This window comes from Pogona vitticeps, chromosome 2 (genome assembly GCF_051106095.1).
Source record: "Pogona vitticeps strain Pit_001003342236 chromosome 2, PviZW2.1, whole genome shotgun sequence".
NCBI classification, from domain to species: Eukaryota; Metazoa; Chordata; class Lepidosauria; order Squamata; family Agamidae; genus Pogona; species Pogona vitticeps.
Window position 1 is genome coordinate 222,968,391 of NC_135784.1, and position 18,127 is coordinate 222,986,517.

Below are 18,127 nucleotides of genomic sequence, written 5' to 3' on the forward strand. Positions count from 1 at the left end.
CTACATAAAGAAAAAAGTTTCAACAAGGTAGGACAAAGAGTAGGGAGAGGAGAGGGAGGGGAGGTCAGGAATTGATTGAGGGGAACCTCAGAGACAGCCTTGGGCAGAAAGGTCGCATCTGGATGGATAATCGCCATGTGAAAAACTAAATAAGGCAGATTCATACGGAGTGCACAGCATTCACTAGCACATCTTGCTGATGTGAGTACAATAAGAAAGGCAAATTTGATGGTAAGTAATCAGAGATTGGTTGTGGCCAAGGGTTTAAACAGCTTAGCTATTAAGAACTAAGGAATACTTCCAAGATGGTATCTTTGGCATCACCAGTCAAAAATGTTTTTGAGTCCCCTTTGAATTTTTTTCAATGACTGAAACAGTAGAACACAAGGTACCGTCGCTGTTTCAGAGAAGACATTCTCAGTCCCCCTTCTCTTCAGAACGAGAAGATAATTTTATCATCATGGCTATAGTAACAGGACGTGGTGGGATAGTCTGCTCTTTAAGGAACTTAGAGACAATGTTCCATCTGGCACTACAGGCTCTTCTGGCTGCAGGCTTATGTGCTGCTGTCAGGTCCTATAATTCTGCTCATACAGGAGGTTGTATTCTCCAAGCTGTTAAGTGTAGGGATTGCAGGTTTGCATGGTATTCCCTTCCATCCTGCACTGTGAGAAAGTCTGTGCCGTAAGGTAACCTGGTGTATTCACTGTCTACAAGTCAGAGAACAGGGACAAACCAGGGCTACCTAGGCCACCTCGGTGTTATTAGTATAATGTCAGCATTGTCTTGTCAGATCTTTGGTATCAGTGGGAGCAGGGGAAAGGTGTTGAGGAGGTTTGTTGACCACAGTGAAGGAAAGTGCCTCCCATGAATTTGCTGGTGAGTGGATCTGTGGAGCAATAGAGGCTACATTGATGACTGTAGAACTGACTAGGTCTAAGTTGGGGATTTTTCCATCTTTGAAGATTAGGAGGACAAAAGCTGAGAATCAGCTGAGGTTAGCTAGAGACTAAAAGCAATAAAAAAGCATTCTTCAGGTATCTGAGTAGCAAAAGAAAAACAAAAGACAGTGGCACAGCTCTGCAATGGAGATGGAAAAATGATAACAGGAGAAAGAAAAGGCAGAGGTGCTCAATTCCTATTTTACTTCAGTATTTTCCTGTAAGACCGACTGAACTTCCAAACAAATTGGAAGTGCAAGTGGGGGAGACAAGATCACAGCTGGGGATTGATAAACAAATAGTTTGAATAGTTTGATCGAGTTCAAATTTCCAGGTCTGGATGAACTGCATTCAAGAGTACTGAAGGAACTGGCTGAATAACTCTCAGAACTAACATCAATTATTTTCTTGAGATCATGGGAAACAGGTGAGGTGCCAGAGGATTGGAGGAGGGCTAATATTGTCCCTATCTTCAAAAAGGGCAAAAAATAGGAACCTGGGAACTACAGACCAGTCAGCCTGACATCAACCCCGGCAAAATTCTGGAACAGATTGTAAAGCGGTCATTGTGCAAGCACCTAGAAAACAAAGCAGTAATAATTAGAAGCCAACACAGATTTGTCAAGAACAAAACCTGCCAAACTAATTTGATCTCATTTTTTAATCTGGTCACCTCGCTGATAGACAAGAGGAAATGCTGTAGACGCAGTATATCTTGACTTCAGCAAAGCTTTTGACAAAGTGCGATATCCTGATTAGCAAGCTAATTAGGTGTGGGCTGAATAGATCAAGTGTCAGGTGGATCAACAAATGGCTACAGAATGGTACTCAGAGGGTGATGATTAATGGGTCCTTCTCTAACTGGGAGGAGGTAACAAATGGGGTACCTCAAGGCTCAGTCCTGCGTCCAGTGCTCTTCAATACAGTGGTGCCTCGCTTAACGAGCGCACCGTATAACGACGAATCCGCAAAGCGATCCCTTTTTCGGGATCGCTAATGCGGAGGCATACCGATCGTTCCAATGGGCAAAACTCGCATAGCGATGATCGGTAAGCGTTTCGCTTACCGATCTTCGCTTTGCGATGCCCGCGGATCAGCTGTTCGGCAGTTCTAAAATGGCCGCCGGGCGCCCGAAATAGCCACGCGCGTTTTTGTGCCCTCCCCTCGCTTATCGAAGGCGTGAAAATGGCTGCCGCTATGGAGGAAACTTGGCTGAACAGTAAGTTTAGGGCCCATTGGAACGCATTAAATGATGTTTAATGTGTTCCAATGGGTTTTTACGTTCCGTTTAGCGATGTTTTCACATAGCGAGGTTAATCTGGAACGGATTAACCTCGCTATGCGAGGCACCACTGTATTTTATCAATGGCTTGGATGAGGAAGTGTAGGTCATGCTTGTCAAATTTGCAGATGATACCAAATTGGGCGGAATAGCTAATACTCTAGAAGACAGAAAAAAATTCAAAATGACCTTGATAGGATGGAGCACTGGCCCAAAAGCAACAGAATTAAATTCAACTGGGATAAGTGGTTACAGCCACATTTCTAAGAACTGTTCCAAAATGCCAGTCTCTCTCTCTCTCTCTGTATATATGTGTATGTGCGTGCTTACCTTCCATAAAATACTTTGCATTACAGCAAGGGTGTTATTACATGCCATCAGCTCACTCACATGTATAGCAACCTTATGAATAAGTGACCACCATAATATCTTGTCTTCAACAGCCCTTAATTCATGTAAACACAAGATGATTTCCTTTATGGTGTCAATCCATCTCATATATGGTCTTCCTCTTTTCCTGCTGCCCTCAGCTTTTCCTACCACTCGTGTCCTTTTCATCAAGTCTCATCTTCTGATGTGCCCAAAGTACAACAGCCTCAGTTTCATCATCTTTGCTTCCAGAGAAATTTCAGCCTTGATTTTATCAAGAACTCAGTTTCCATAGTTAAGTGCTGATGGGTCCCTACACTAACATGTTACCCATTACACCACAGTGGTTCCCCAAAACAGCACATAAAGCTTTATTCAGCCCACAAACAGCAAGCTACCCATGAGATGTCACGCAGAACTGTTAGCAGCCACCCCACAGTCATGGTACTTGACCACAGAACTTTTGAAATAAGCTTGAAAAAAAAATATTTACTACATAGTATCTCCCCACTCTCCTGGCAAATAGAAGGGGAAGATATGCAGGCAGTGACAGATTTTACCAACTTGGGCTCCATGATTACTGCAGATGGTGACAGGAGCCACAAAATTAAAAGACGCCTGCTTCTTGAGAGGAAAGCGATGACAAACCTGACCAGCATCTTAAAAAGCAGAGACATCACCTTGCCAACAAAGGTCCGCATAGTCAAAGCTACGGTTTTCCCAGTTGCGATGTATGGAACTAAGAGCTGGACCATAAAGACGGCTGACCACCGAAGAATTGATGCTTTTGAATTGTGGTGCTGGAGGAGACTCTTGAGAGTCCCCTGGACTGCAAGGAGAACAAACCTATCCATTTTGAAGGAAATCAACCCTGAGTGCTAACTGGAAGGACAGATCCTGAAGCTGAGGCTCCAATATTTTGGCCGTCTCATGAGAAGAGAAGACTCCCTGGAAAAGACCCTGATGTTGGGAAAGTGTGGAGGCAGGAGGAGAAGGGGACGACAGAGGATGAGGTGGTTGGATAATGTCATAAAAGCTACCAACATGAATTTGACCCAACTCCGGGAGGCAGTGGAAGACAGGAGGGCCTGGCATGCTCTGGTCCATAGGGTCACGAAGAGTTGGACACGACTTAAAGACTAAACAACCATCTCCCCACTCCCTCTAGAATCTCTGAACAGAATTTTAGCCTCCCGAACAGGCACAGGTAGCTAGTAAAGCTGAGAGATAACAATTCAGGAGACACTTTAACTGAAGATGCCAGGAGAAGCCTGCCAAGTTATATGTAGACGAGGATTGCTTCTAAATGAAACGACTTCACTGTCGCCTACCAAGGCGATAATCCTATGCGTCCTTCGCCTGAAGTAAACGTTCTTAAACGCAGTGGGACTTACTCCCAAAAAAGCAAATACGCAAAAGATCGCACCGTAAATGAGAATTTTGGTTTGGATCTCGGCTTTACACCGATTCAGCCTGAATGTTCTTTCTCTTTTGTTTTTTCCGCGCTGAAAAATGCGCACACCCTCTAAAAACCGTCGGTAGCCCCAAGACAGAGTGGAAGGGGGCGTCTCAGTGTTCCCGTAGCATTGCAAGGACGCATCAAAGCTGAAAGAAAGACGCTGCCGGTCCCCGCCCCCCCGCTCAATCATTGCTACGCATCTAGTCTGCTTGGCCTTACGGCCTACAACTGGTCCGCCCCTGGACAGGAGGCGGAGGCACGAACCATTGTGCTTGAAACCAGAGGATTCTTGTCCACGCGTTTCCTAAGGTGGGATCGCGGCAGCCTGGTTCTACCAACGTCCTATGGGTCAAGAGACGGAGAGCAAGAGTCGGGAAGACTCGTGCACAGATGTGAGACGCACTTCCCCACCGCTTCTTCCCCCTCTCCAGGAATCACTTGGTGCGCGCCGCCCTAGCAGCCAGCCAGCGAGTCTTTTTCAGTTACTGTAGCTGGCGCGAGGCTGGCTGGCTGACTGTGCGCGCGTGCGTGCGTGCGTGCGCGCGCCGGAGCTCGCCGTGGTCCGCAGTCTGCAGCAGGCGCCGTTGGGCGATTTTTTTTTTTTTTGTGGAGGGTGGGCGGAGGAGGCGGAAAAAGGTGCCGAGCGGGCAAGCGGTGTTTTGGGGAGCTGATGCGCGTGCGTGGGGGCAAGTAAACCGCGGGTGGGAGAGCTCGGCGGGGGGGGGGGCGCGGCGGCGGGGGGGGGGGCGGATAAGAAGGAGGGGCGGCTTCCCTGGTACCCTCCAGGGGCGGAGAAGGATGAGGTGTTTTTTCCCGCCAAAACGGGAGACAGGAAGGGTTGGCGGGAGGGAGCTGGTTTGGCCTGGCTCTCCCGAGAGGGGCGGGTTTCTGTGTGGGCGCCCTGAGGAAAAATCATAAACACGTTTATTTGTGGGGAGGGTCGTTTACCTCAGACGTTCCCCTCTGCTTATTTTTTTTCCCTCTCCTCTTCCCCCCCCTCCGCGTCCCGGTCCTTTAGGAAACTGGGCCGTTAAGACAGAGGTGGTGTGAAGCCTCTCACCGGCCCTCCTCAGGCAGGAAGCGACCCCTGTGATCGAGCAGCAGCAGCAGCAGCAACAACAACAACAATAACAACATGAGCCACGATTTCAAACCCGGGGACCTGATCTTCGCCAAGATGAAAGGCTATCCCCATTGGCCAGCCCGGGTAAGGCGCCGCCAGGAACTCGCCTCACCTGCCCTGCCGTTCCTCTGCCGACCTGTCCCTGGCCAGAGGCGACTCCCTATCTCCCCACCCCATCTTTCCTGAAGCCCCATTCAGGTGTTTTGGGCAACGTGGCGCGACCCGGCCCCCTCCTGGCGTTTTTTCCTAGCTGCCTCTGTTTTCGTTATCCTTTCCTCCCTCTGGCCTCAGCAACCTTTGCGGAAAGGCAGGTGCCTGGTGCCTGTCTTCATAGAAGTGACATTGCAGATGTGCATCTGCTGTTTTTTTCCCTCCCATTTAGACTTTCCTGTGAATTCTTGCTGGTGTTGCTTTGCAAAGTGCAGATGGTCTCTTTGCTGTGAATGCAGTTTTTAGTAAAACAGCTCTGCAGATTTTTGCTTTAGAAGATAGCTAAAAAGGGTTGATTGCTCATAGCAAAGTTCCTTATTAAGTAATTTTAGATAATTTAACAAATATCTGTTTGGGCAGTTTTCCTTAGGAAGTTGAAAGCATTCCCTTTCACTTTGTTTTTAAATGATAAAAAGGAGAAAGAAGCAAGGAGATCTAGAAGAGGATGGTTTCTGCTGTTTAATCTATATATTGCTAACCTGCATGATCTAGAAAATTAAAGATTGAATATATAGGAGCATAGAAAATGATATTGGAGTACCAGCCCTCGTGATCTGAACTAATGAGACTTTGCTCACATCTTGCCCCTCTTTTAGACTGAATCATAAAGCAAGGCCTTTATGTTTCCCGAGTGGTACCAAATCTATAGTTGGGGGTGTATGTTCTGGATTTCAGGGATTGGGTACTTTTGTTAACTTAACTGGGCTACTCTTATTCTTCTTTTGTTACATGCTGTGATGCCATGCCATATGACCCTGATAGGGTTTCCAGGGTATTTGATATATTTAAGGTTTGGGGATTTAGACCCAAGTCTTCTGCTAGTCCAACACACTATGCATTTCACCACATTTGATGCACTATTCATCCTGACTGCCATACAGGCACTGGCCTGGCTCCGTTCCTTCTTGGAGGACTGCCCCCAGAGAGTACAGCTTGCAGAGAGTGTTTCAGCCCCGTGGAGTCTCAATTGTGGGGTTCCACGGGGTCGATTATCTCCCCAATGCTGTTCCACATCTATATGAGGCCGCTGGGTGGGGTCATCAGGGGGTGTGGAGCCTTGTGTCATCATCAGTACGCTGATGACACTCAGCTCTACATCTCCTTTTTGCCAACCGCAGGAGATGCCGTTCTGTCCCTTCAGCGCTGCCTGGGGACTGTACTGCAATGGATGCAGGAGAACGGGCTGAGGCTGAACCCGGACAAGACGGAGGTACTGAGAGTGGGCGCCTCCACAGTTGGGGGCCTGGAAAACTCCCTCTCTTTTTTGGGGGGGGTGACTCTTCCCCAAATGGGATGGGGTCCGCAGCTTGGGGATCCATCTGGACCCGGCGCTCACTATGGAAACTCAGGTGGTGTCGGTGGTCCGTTCCACCTTTTTTCATCTTAGGCGGATAGCCCAGCTACGGTCCTATCTCAGTGTTGCGGCGCTCACTACCTTGGTGCATGTGCTCATCATCTCAAGATTAGACCACTGTAATGCGCTTTACGTGGGGCTGCCTTTGAGGTTGTTGTGGAAACTCCAGGTGGTGCAGAATGCAGCGGCCAGACTACTTAGTGGAGTGAAAAAATACCAACACATCTCACCCACTCTGGCCTCATTGCATTGGCTGCCTATCCGGTTCCACATTGACTTCATAGTGTTGATGCTTACGTATAAAGCCCTAAACGGTTTAGGACCTCGATACATGGCGGAACGCCTACTCCCACCAAGATCTATCCGTGTCACTCGTGCGAGCCAGGAAGTGAGGGTGAGGAGCCTAACGCCGAAGGAGGCCCAGAAGGAAAAGACAAGAAATCGGGCCTCCTCGGCGGTGGCTCCTTCCCTCTGGAACAATCTACCTCCTGAGATTCGTGTGACTCCCTCGCTGGGTATCTTTAAAAATCAACTAAAAACATGGATGTTTTCGCAGGCCTTCCCTCCAGTCAATACCTGATGTCCCCCTTTTCTCCTCCCCCCCCTTTGTTTGCCCCCCATCTTGTTAAAATGTGCTCTATCATGTAAAAACTGTTTTATATATATACTTATTGTGTATTTTTATGCTGTAAGCCGCCTAGAGTGGTCTTAACCGACCAGATAGGCGGGATATTAAATAAATAAATAAATACAGGGTGGACTAGATTTCAATCATGGTTTCTACATAAAGTCTCATTCTTGCTGGTATAATAATAGTTACAAACATGAAGGTTTCATTTTTGGAGTAACAATTTTTCATATCCGTTTTAATCATAATAAATTATGAAATTATTGTGAGGTGAACTAGCTCCAGTTTAATAGGTTAGTCGTTCATATTTGGACAACTTTTCTACTATATTAGGAGAAAATAATAATTACCTTAATAATAACAAATAGTTTTAACTAAAACAGTAATATGATAGCATATGTACTCTTATATTTGCTTAAACATCCATTTTTGTTAACTGAAGTAGTTAAACTAAATATTTATTTTTAAAAATAATTTAGGCTGCCAGTTCAGTCCACACAGGAAAAACATAAAATTCTGTCCTCTGTAGTTCACTCATCTTCATCTTATTTGTTCATAACCTGGAAAAGAAAAATAAGATTTCCTGCTTCATTGGGTCCCAAAGGATTTCTCCATTTAGAATGAATGAGTCAAAAAGAAGGAAATATTCTCTCTGCACCAACAGAAGAAGGTATTGCTCTTAAAAGAGAAATCATTACTTCAGCAGTCTCTAAATCCAAATGCTTAAGTTATTTCTACCAGTTCACTGGTGTGACTTTAAAACATCATAAGCAAACCTAAAGAATTTAAACATTTCATGAATACACAGGCTCATGCTACATAATTAAAAACTAATCCTTATTTCATGAGATACCTTTGGATAGGTTTTTCCTTAAAAAGCATGTTATTTTAAAAAATCTAATTTAAATTTTAAAAATCAAATTTTTTTCAAAATATTTTGATCCCTCCAGATATGATATATGATCAGATGAGGGTTATGTGAGAATGAAAGTGATCCTGAAAAATCCTTACTGAAATTTTCTTGTACTGGTGCGTTATCTGAAGATAATAGTCCCATGAATTTCACACTAAAGAGAGAGCACCATTTTGATTGTTGTTCATCTGAAGGATTTCTAGATCTTTTATGGTTTAATTTGTAATCTGAGGGCGAAGCTCTGGGGTCTGGTGATAAAAATCATGGTGATCCACATTGGAACATGGAGCCTGGTGTTTATGGCAAAATATAAAGAGGTTATTCCATAGGAATAAAAGAAAATGTACGTGTTCAGACCCTTTATGGGGATTTTTTAAATAAATTCATATGATTCATGGAATGTGCAGAATTTTAGGTTCTCCAGAATGCTTCATCAGCGTGGATAGTAAAAAATGAGGGATGGGGAAACCATAGAAGTCTACAGCATTTTGGGGTAGATTTTTTTAAAAGTAAGAGTTAGGTATCATAGTATGTTCCAAAAAAACAACAACAAAAAACAACAAAGTTTGTTGGGATGTTTGGCAAGGTTTGTTTGTGACCTAAAGTTTTGTGGACTGCAGCCTATTTCTTCAGATGCATCATACAGACACCATAAGGCTCGTTCTTTTTCATGCCGTTGCTACATGTTTCATGCTATTGAAATCTGTAATGAAAAGTCTTCACAATATGAAGATTAGCGTATCACATGACGTCTAGTAAAGCTCACTTTTACTGACAACAGCAAAGATAATATGGTGGTTCCCCTTCTCTGGAAATAGAAAGATAACATAAACTCAGGTATAGTTTTAGATTAAATGTACCAATTTATTTGGTGGCATTCAGCAGAACTAGTAAGAAATAGTGATCCTGGTATAAACAAAGCAGGAGATGAAGTTTCCACAATTAGATGAAAAAGTGAAGACAAGATGAAGAGATTTTTGCCTAGTTTCTGAATCACAGTCCCTCACAGGTGATAGAAAAACTTCTGGAAAAACTTCTGGTAGTAGATCCTGTTCTGAATGGGTGCTGTGAATAACTGCATCTTTTCCTTTTACGGTGTTTTATGATACTTAACACGTCTTTCAGTAATTTCTTATAATATCTTTAATTTTATTATGATGATTCTTATTTTAGGTAGATGAAGTTCCGGATGGTGCAGTCAAGCCACCTACAAATAAGATGCCTATATTCTTTTTTGGCACTCATGAAACGTAAGTTGTTTTTGTTTTTGGTGTTACAAGTATGAAACGTATGGGAAGTTTTTGCTAATATTAATATTCATCTTAGAAAAGACAGGCAATCATGTTGTGAAAATGAATTTTCTTACATTGCAATGGTTTTATTATTATTTTTCTGATTTCTCTTCATTTCTCATGCTATAGTAGTCCTTAGTGCTTTAAGTAGTTTTAATAAAGCATGAATATAAATAACTTTCTTAGTTAGACTCTAACAGCTAGAGAAATATATTAGCTTCTTGTCTGTTTATGCAGGTGTAACTCTATTGGTATAACGTTCAGTGGTGAACTGCCAAGAATTAAGAAGTAAGCGTAGGCATTTCTTACCACCCATTGAGTCATATAGCTAATATACAATATGAAATGCTTGTGCTAACTTCATAAGTTGCAATGGTTTGCCACTGAACTTTATGCAAATTGGCATCACAAAGAAGATTCTGAGCATTATAGAAAAGGCTTATAGGTCTTGCAGTACAAGACATTTCTTATATCTTATAGAATCTTTACCTCTGTACTGTATCTGGAAGGACTAATAGGAAAGGAGAACATCAAAGATGGTGACAGGAGTATAAAATTTCCATTGAAGAATTCTTCTCGTTTGCTTTAGTTACTTTGTACCTTGCATCATGCTACAACATTGTTTTAGAGATAGTATGGATATATCTATACACAATGCGCAGATTTGAATGTGGTACTTTGATACAGTACTCAGCTGATTATTTTAGCCCTTTCCTTAGTAAGATCAACCTTGAGTTGGCCCTTTAAAATTCTAATTGTGTTATTGAGATTAAAGAATTGTTTAAGAATGGGCTTGATGTTTTTTTTGTTTGTTTGTTTTTTACATAAACATGGGTGAGCTCTTCTATGCATCCATAAATACATTTTTCCCTATGGGCTCTGAACTGCAGTGCCAAAATTAAACTGCCAAAGTGTTAATAGCAATTTTCGATCTCTTTGGTGTATACATCAGGATGAATTTATTTTCAGTCTGGTATTCATCACTTTTCAAAACAGTGTTGAATCCCCTTTGTATTTCTGTTGACTATGTTTGAAGAGATCCTTTTGATTATATTTTTAGCCTGTTTGAGAATTTGTCTTGAATTCATTGATTTTATTGCAAACATTGCTGTTCCTCTTCAATTCCTGATTGTCTAAGAAAAGATAACATTAGATATACAGTGGTGCCTCGTTGAGCGACGAAATCGCTTAGCAACGGAGTTTAAGCAATCGCTTAGCGATGGTCCCTATGGGGGAAATTCACTTTGCGATGATCGCACGGAAGCGATCATCGCAAAGCCCCCATTTTCGGCCAGCTGATCGGCGGTTTCAATATGGCCGCTGGGTAAACAAAATGGTCGGCCGCTGTGTGTCCTCGCTTTAGAGGCACCGAAAATGGCCGCCCCTGTGAAGGATCTTCGCTTTAAGGTTAGTTTTGAAGCCCATAGGAACGCATTAATGGCATTTTAATGCATTTCTATGTGCTTTTAAATTCCGTTTAGCTATGAAATCACTTAGCAATGTTTTTTCCTGCACGGATTAATGTCGCTAAGCGAGGCACCACTGTATGGGCTATTTCAGTTATCAGCCTGTGAGAAGACTTAGATATTTTTCCATGATTGCTGTGTTTCATCAGGAGTAGTTGGTGAGGAATTAGCTAGGAATTGTAAAAAATTTTTTAGCATTTTAAATGAAAAGTTACAAAGCATAAATAGTTCCCATTGAATCAGTAATTCTGATAAAAATTGTTAGTATAACGTGCTAAAAGAGTGTGAATTGAATATTTTACTCTCTTTGTAGAGCTTTTTTGGGACCAAAAGATATATTTCCTTATGCTGAAAATAAAGACAAATATGGCAAACCAAATAAAAGAAAAGGCTTTAATGAAGGATTGTGGGAAATAGACAACAACCCAAAAGTTAAGTTTTCCAGTCAGGTAAGTTATTGCCTAATATGGAAGTACAAATAACTTGGGCAGATATTTCTAACAACTTTCTGGTTATAATCTGAGTGGAGATGAGCTTAGTTCCATGTGGCTTGCACATTAAAAGGATAATTTCTAAATAATTTTTGCACCTCCTTTTTTTCCTCTAAATTACCAGTTGTTTCCTAATTAGTTATAAGATATATTTCAGAAAAGGTTATGTTTCAGTGAATACCATTGTTCTGCCAGTCTGACAGTAGGCTATGCTTACTCACTTTAAGGTGTTCTTGTCACCGTGATCTGCCCTAGAGAAGATATAGTTGTTCTCAAAACTTTATTATAAAGACTGAGCTTTTAGAAAGTAAATTACTATTTAAGCTGGCAGCCACTCTGCAAGCTCTTTGTTCATTAGAGGGACTGGGAAGGATTCCCAAGCATTCTGTAGCTGCTCAACTTGCACTGATGAGAAAGGTGTGCAAACTGAGGAGCCAGATTGGTGCTGCACTTAGAGGAACCCAGATAGGACTCAATTTGTTTTGGGGATCACCTAGCATTATACATATTTGCTACTAAATATTTTTATTGTGTGATTATTTGTCATGCAAAACCTTCTATCTGCATTTGAACTCAAGAATGCATTTCTCGTCTATAAAAGAGTGTCTTATTTAGCAAAGTATTTTTATTTTAGACACATTGAGCATGATGGGACTTTCTAAGTAAACATGCTTAGAAATACAGTGTTAATCAGTTAAGTTGTGGTATAATTGATAAGAACCTAATTAAATATCCTGGTATGAGTCCTGTCACATAAATTTCAGTAACGAATTAATGCTAATTACTAAGTTGGCATTTGAATTTCTTTGAGCACACCAAGTCACATGACTGGTGTAGAATAAGAATAACCACCAGATTCTTAACTAGCAGTGCTTTGTTGAATAGAATTCAAAATATTTTAAAATTGTATGCTTACTGTCACATATTTGCGATGCTGCTTTATTTATGTGGGTAATAATATTCTCATGACAATCCCAGCCAGTGATTAATACTGCAGCTGTTCAAGAAACTGTTCAAGAAAGTGACTTGGATATAACGGAGGAAAATGATCAAAAAATGGGTGCCAAACGGAAAAAGTCTACTACTCTTAAAGTAAGTAGTTTAGGGTCAACAGGTTTTTTTTTTAACATAACTGCTTGTACAAAATATCTGTAATGAATAACAAGATTATTACTAGTAATTTGACAAATAACTAGGGCTGAAAGTTACACATTTAACAAGTAAGTTAAATAAAGTTTTAATCATTAGTGTCTAAGGCTGAGGTTTTGCAATAAGAGTAGATGTTAATGGCATATGTCTTTGCACTAATCATGCCTGTGTACTAAAAAAATGAAAAAGATCACGGTACTTCTAACACTGTTTTAAATCTATGATACTATACCAACCAACCTAGAAGTAAGCACTACTAGACTTAATAGGACACACTTCTGATTAGACAAGTATGGGATTGTGCTTTGAATTACATTTTTACAGTATCTTAAATGCTTATACTAAACAACTTATTACATAAGCCATGTTTCCCCGAAAATAAGACAGGGTCTTATATTAATTTTTACTCCAAAAACACATTAGGGCTTATTTTCAGGGGATTTTTTAATGTATATTTTTTATCTACATTTATTCAAATACAGTCATATCATCTCCTTCTGGTTGTGGGACAGTGGTGGACAGCAGGGTTTAACTTAACTGGGGCTTATTTTGGGGGTAGGGCTTATATTACGAGCATGCTGAAAAATCATATGTGAATGGGTTTAGTTTCAAATTTTGACAACTCACTTTGTGTGGGAAATACCACAGAAGACGTCTTCTTAACTTTAACAACTTCTTTATTAGTAACAGGTACATCAGCATTACTCATGATGGGATCGAAAAAGCTTACTTCAACAAACCATAACTGTCCAACACATAATCTTGACCACCATCCATTGAACTCATAGGGGTGCTGGGCCAAACCTCTCCGTCTGTTGGCTTCTGGAGGGGCGCGCTCCACGCTGCGCAAATGGTGCCGCAGCATGGGTGTCTTGCCCAGTCCCCTTCTGTAGGGGAGTACAGTATTGTACTGTGAATCTGGTCTAATCACTTGCCGCCCCACCCCTTATTCTTCGGGAACACTACCACTGACCACTCTAGGGTCTAATCTTCACCTCTCCGCCTTCTTTCAGTATGGGATCTGGCAGTAGCCCACCTAGCTTCAAATTGGGGAAGTCTCTTAACAGCTCTTGAGTCTTCACTCTTTCATATTCTCTCAACCTCTCCAGCTCCCTCTTTCGTTTCCCCAGCACCAATTCCACCTCGAACCAACGCTCCACCTGGCTACTTATACTCCTGCCAAACGGACAACTCTTGCTCCATCCCTTTCATATCCCCGTGCTCTTCCACTAAACTCACAGCAAATTTCCCGCCTCGTTCTGTCTTCTCCTTTTCCGCCGTGGCGTTCTCCTTTTGGTCTACAGTGGGGTCTCGACTTATGAACGGCCCGACATACGAACGTTTCGACTTACGAACCGCTCTCATAGGAATATATGGACTCGACTTACAAACTTAGTAAATTCGAGTTACGAACTCTTTTTCCTTTTTTTTAAAGCTAAGTCATCTTAGGTTAGAAGGAAAAAAGAAAAAAATATCCCCCTCTAGTGGCAGAAGGCAGAATAGCAGCTTCCCATTAGTTTCTATGGACGAAAAGAGCAGATACGGATTAAATGGTTTTCAATGCATTCCTATGGGAAATGCAGATTCGACTTAAGAACTTTTCGACTTGAGAACTGCCTTCCAATACAGATTAAGTTCGTAAGTCGAGACCCCACTGTACCTGCTCCTTCTCACTCGCTGTTTTCTCCCCTCCCTCCCCTATTGTATCCTCTGGGGATGGCACACTCTCCACTGGGCCACCTTCACATCATACTAGGGCTTATTTTCAGGTTAGGTCTTATTTTGGGGGAAACGGTAATTCCTCCGAAGGCAAAAAGGCAGGAAGAAAGCGGGAAATTTGAATTTCCAGCCCTTTCTTCCTGCCTTTTTGCCTTCGGAGCTCTCAAAGGGCTCCCCCCCCTGACATTGGAGGAAGCCCTCTGAGAGCTCCGAAGGCTCCCAGCAGCAGTGGCAGTGGGGAACCTCCAGATGCCTTCCAGGGTGGCGGAGAAGCCCTGGAAGGCATCTGGAGATCCCGCTGCTGCGAGCATGGCTGGGATTGCGTGGCGCAACTCCGAGCGGCGGGGGACCTCCGAATGCCTTCCAGGGCGTCTCTGCCGCCATGGGAGGCATCTCGGAGGTCCCCCCCCACACCGCCAATAGTGCTTTGGAGGTACTATCGGCGATGGGGGGGACCTCTGAGATGCCTCCTATGGCGGCGGAGAAGCCCTGGAAGGCATCCGGAGGCAGATCTGTGGCATACAGCCTGGATGCCTCTCTCTTCTGGTCCGTAGGTCGATTCTCCGGCCGCAAGTCGAAGTAAACGTTTGCGGCCGGAGAAGTATGGATCTTGAAAAGTTCGTAAGTGGAGCCCACCGTAAGTCGACTCCACTGTAAAAGCATTTAAATGTATGCTGATTAGCGTATATAATAGTATGTGAAGTGCTACAGTATATTAGAATATCCGCTAGGTGGCACTCTGCTTATGTAGCAAGACCAGATAGGCAGGATATAAATAGAATAAATAAATAAATCAGTAAATTACCAGCATCAGGGTGGATGTTCTTTGAGACATCAGAATAGTTTTTCACTGTAATTCTAATGTTCTTTAATAAATTTCACCTGTTCTTAACTCAGATATATTTGTTATCATATTTGGAATGTTTTTAATTTGTATGTTCTTTTGGGTATGCTCAGGCTGAAAAATGAATAATTAATAAATTTGGATTAACTTCTATATTTGTCCTAACTACTATAGTAGACCCACTTTCTGTCTTCGTGTCAGAAGCACCATAGTACAATTAATAAGGCAGATAATTTTATGGTCAACATCCAGAGATTTTGATACAATTGACTTTACATCTGACATAGTACATGTTGAGAGCAGAGAGTAGCCAATAAGTATGAAGTTACCTGTTCTCCACATTCGCAAAGGATTATGTTACTGCAAAATCTGTAATTTTTATGTTCATTTTGATTCTTCGAGCTCTACTCCACAGCCTTTTAAGTGATTTCTGAGTAACTCTGGCCTCCATGTGTTAGGGAGCTAAACTTTCCTGAGGTTCCATCCATTTGAAGACGTGGGTACATCTTTCCTTGTTATGGTCCTGGCATTCTCCCCTCTTTTTTCAGAATTTACAGATGATTTTTTTCTGATGATTTCTGATTTTTGATTGTAATACTGTATAGGATAGTGGCTAAAGGGTACGTGCACATTCAATGTAAACTTCCATTATTATGTGCTGCCACTGTTTATATGTCACGATACAATGTCTGCTAAGTAATCAATTATATCAGTAAGGGTTGGCTTCAGGCATCCAGTAATGATTTTACAACTACAGTGTTGCCTCGCTTGACGATGTTAATTCGTTCCAGCAAAATCGCTGTAGAGCGAAAACATCGTCAAACAAAATTTAAAAACCCATTGAAATGCATTGAAAACCGTTCAATGCGTTCCAATGGGCTGAATACCTGCTCATCCAGCAAAGATCCTCCATATGGCGGCCATTTTCGTTGCCTGTATAGTGAGGAATCCGTCCTAGAAAACAGCGGGGAGCGCATTTTGAAAGCCGGCGGCCGTTTTGAAACCCAACAATCAGCTGTATGCTGATCGTCGTAAAGTGAAAAATCGGTTCCCGAAACACGGAACCGATCAACGTTAAACGAAAAAACCCAATCTAAACATCGTTTTGCAATCGCAAAAACGTCAACGTTAAGCGGATTCATCGTTAAACAGGGTAATTGTCCAGCGGGGCACAACTGTATCATTGTGTCTATCTGTTTTGCATGGGATGCACACACCAGGCTAGCATATTCACACCAGGCTATCATACTCACATAGAAGCATAGAATAATAGCATTGGAAAAGGGCTATAAGACCATCAAGTCCAACTCCCTGCTCAATGCAGGAATCCAAATGATTGTCTCATTTTCTTTTGAACGTCTCCAGTGTTCGAGTACTTGCTGCCTCCTGAGATAATTGACTCAATTGTCATACTGCTCTAACATTAAGGTTTTCCTGATATTCAATTGAAATCTGGCTTCATGTAACTTACGCCCACCACTACATGTCCTGCACTCTGGGATGTTCAGGAACAAATCCTGCCCCTCCTCTATATGACTATCTTTCAAGTATTTGAAAAGTGCTGCCATATCTCACTTCTTTTCTTAAAGCTGATCATGCACAGTTTTTTCAGTCTTTCCTCATAAGGCTTCGTTTCCAGTCCTCTGATCATCCTTGTTGCCCTTCTCAGAACCTGTTCTAGTTTGTTGGAATCCTCCTTAAAACGTGGTGTCCATTACTGGACACAGTACGCAGGAGGCCTAACCAGTGCTAAATGGAGGGGAATGTGTACTTCACAGCATTTGGAGACTATACTTCTGTCAGTAGAGTCTAAAAAATAGTATTTGGGTTTTTTTGTTGTTTTGCAGCCACATTGCACTGTTGGCTCATATTCAGCTTGTTATCCAAGATCCTTGCATTCCATATTACGAAGCCACATATCCCCCATCTTGTAACTGAGTGGGTTTGTTCCCATTGCAGTTATCCTTGCTAAATTTCTGTTTCATTTTGGTTCTGCCAGCTCCACTCTGTAGACTGTTAAGTGATTTCTAAGTAAACCATGCAGAGTAATTTAAGAAAATTATTCCTTCTGGAGACCTTTTGCTTTATATTTTAGCAGTGTTTCCTGTAGCATTAGAGATGGACATGAATTTCATCATGGCCTTTCATAAGAAAGGCACTGCTTGGCACCAGAGGTGCCACACTTTCTCTCCCCCCCTCCACCATCCCCCAGGCAGCTTGTCCACCCACAATCAGTTGCATGCTTCCATGCTTTCTCCAGCAATGCTCCAGTCCTGGCAGGAGCTGGAGCTGCCCTTTCCTGCCTCCTCCAGCAGCCCAACCATGCAGTGGCTGCGCAGGGAGAATCTCCATCCTGCTTCCTAGTTGGAATGGTTGGCTGCCAAAGGAGGCGAGAAAAGGCAGCCCAAGCTCCCTCCTAGATGAGCACCACTGGAGAAGGAGGACCCCAGCAGCGGCGATCTATAGATTGTGAGGGATCGAGCCAGATGGGAGGAGGGAATGCATAGCACCTGTGATGCCATGTGGCTCCCTTTGTACAAAGAGGCACTACGAAATTCACGCCCATCTCTAGTCAGCATACAGTCCAAAGTAACACCAAGGTATTTGGTGGCAAAATAATGATTAAGTTGAATGGTCTTTCAAGTGACCTGACATTTCTAAGATGCCTGTTTGTTTCTCAGATGGGACTTATTTCAGCTCAGTAGGTTTGAATGTGAATTAGTTTCTATCATAATATGAGACAAGCTTTTCTAAAACAGTTAGAAAACGTTCTGTCATCTGAAAGCTGTCCAACTGATCAGCAAGTTTGAGATTGTCCGCATAAATAACATTTCTTGTGCCTTGAAGTTGATCATTGGTGTAGATGTTAAATATAGCAGGAAGCAAT

At 42.5% G+C, this 18,127-nt stretch overlaps 1 protein-coding gene across 5 annotated transcripts in view; it reads left to right on the forward strand.

Annotated features, from left to right (window-relative positions):
* The first annotated feature begins 4,253 nt into the window (after nucleotides 1-4,253).
* The window catches only part of PSIP1 (PC4 and SRSF1 interacting protein 1), an 83,974-nt gene continuing 70,100 nt past the window's right edge, over nucleotides 4,254-18,127 (forward strand). For 2 of the 5 annotated variants that reach the window (XM_072992088.2, XM_072992091.2), the window contains exons 1-5: nucleotides 4,590-4,727; nucleotides 5,070-5,258; nucleotides 9,453-9,529; nucleotides 11,351-11,486; nucleotides 12,507-12,620. In XM_072992088.2, the coding sequence (XP_072848189.1) occupies nucleotides 5,187-5,258; nucleotides 9,453-9,529; nucleotides 11,351-11,486; nucleotides 12,507-12,620 (399 nt within the window). In that variant the 5' untranslated portion in view covers nucleotides 4,590-4,727; nucleotides 5,070-5,186. Of the gene's footprint in view, nucleotides 4,444-4,562; nucleotides 4,738-5,069; nucleotides 5,259-9,452; nucleotides 9,530-11,350; nucleotides 11,487-12,506; nucleotides 12,621-18,127 lie in introns of those variants that run through there. The other 3 variants (XM_020797532.3, XM_072992090.2, XM_072992089.2) reach the window with 3 other exon arrangements.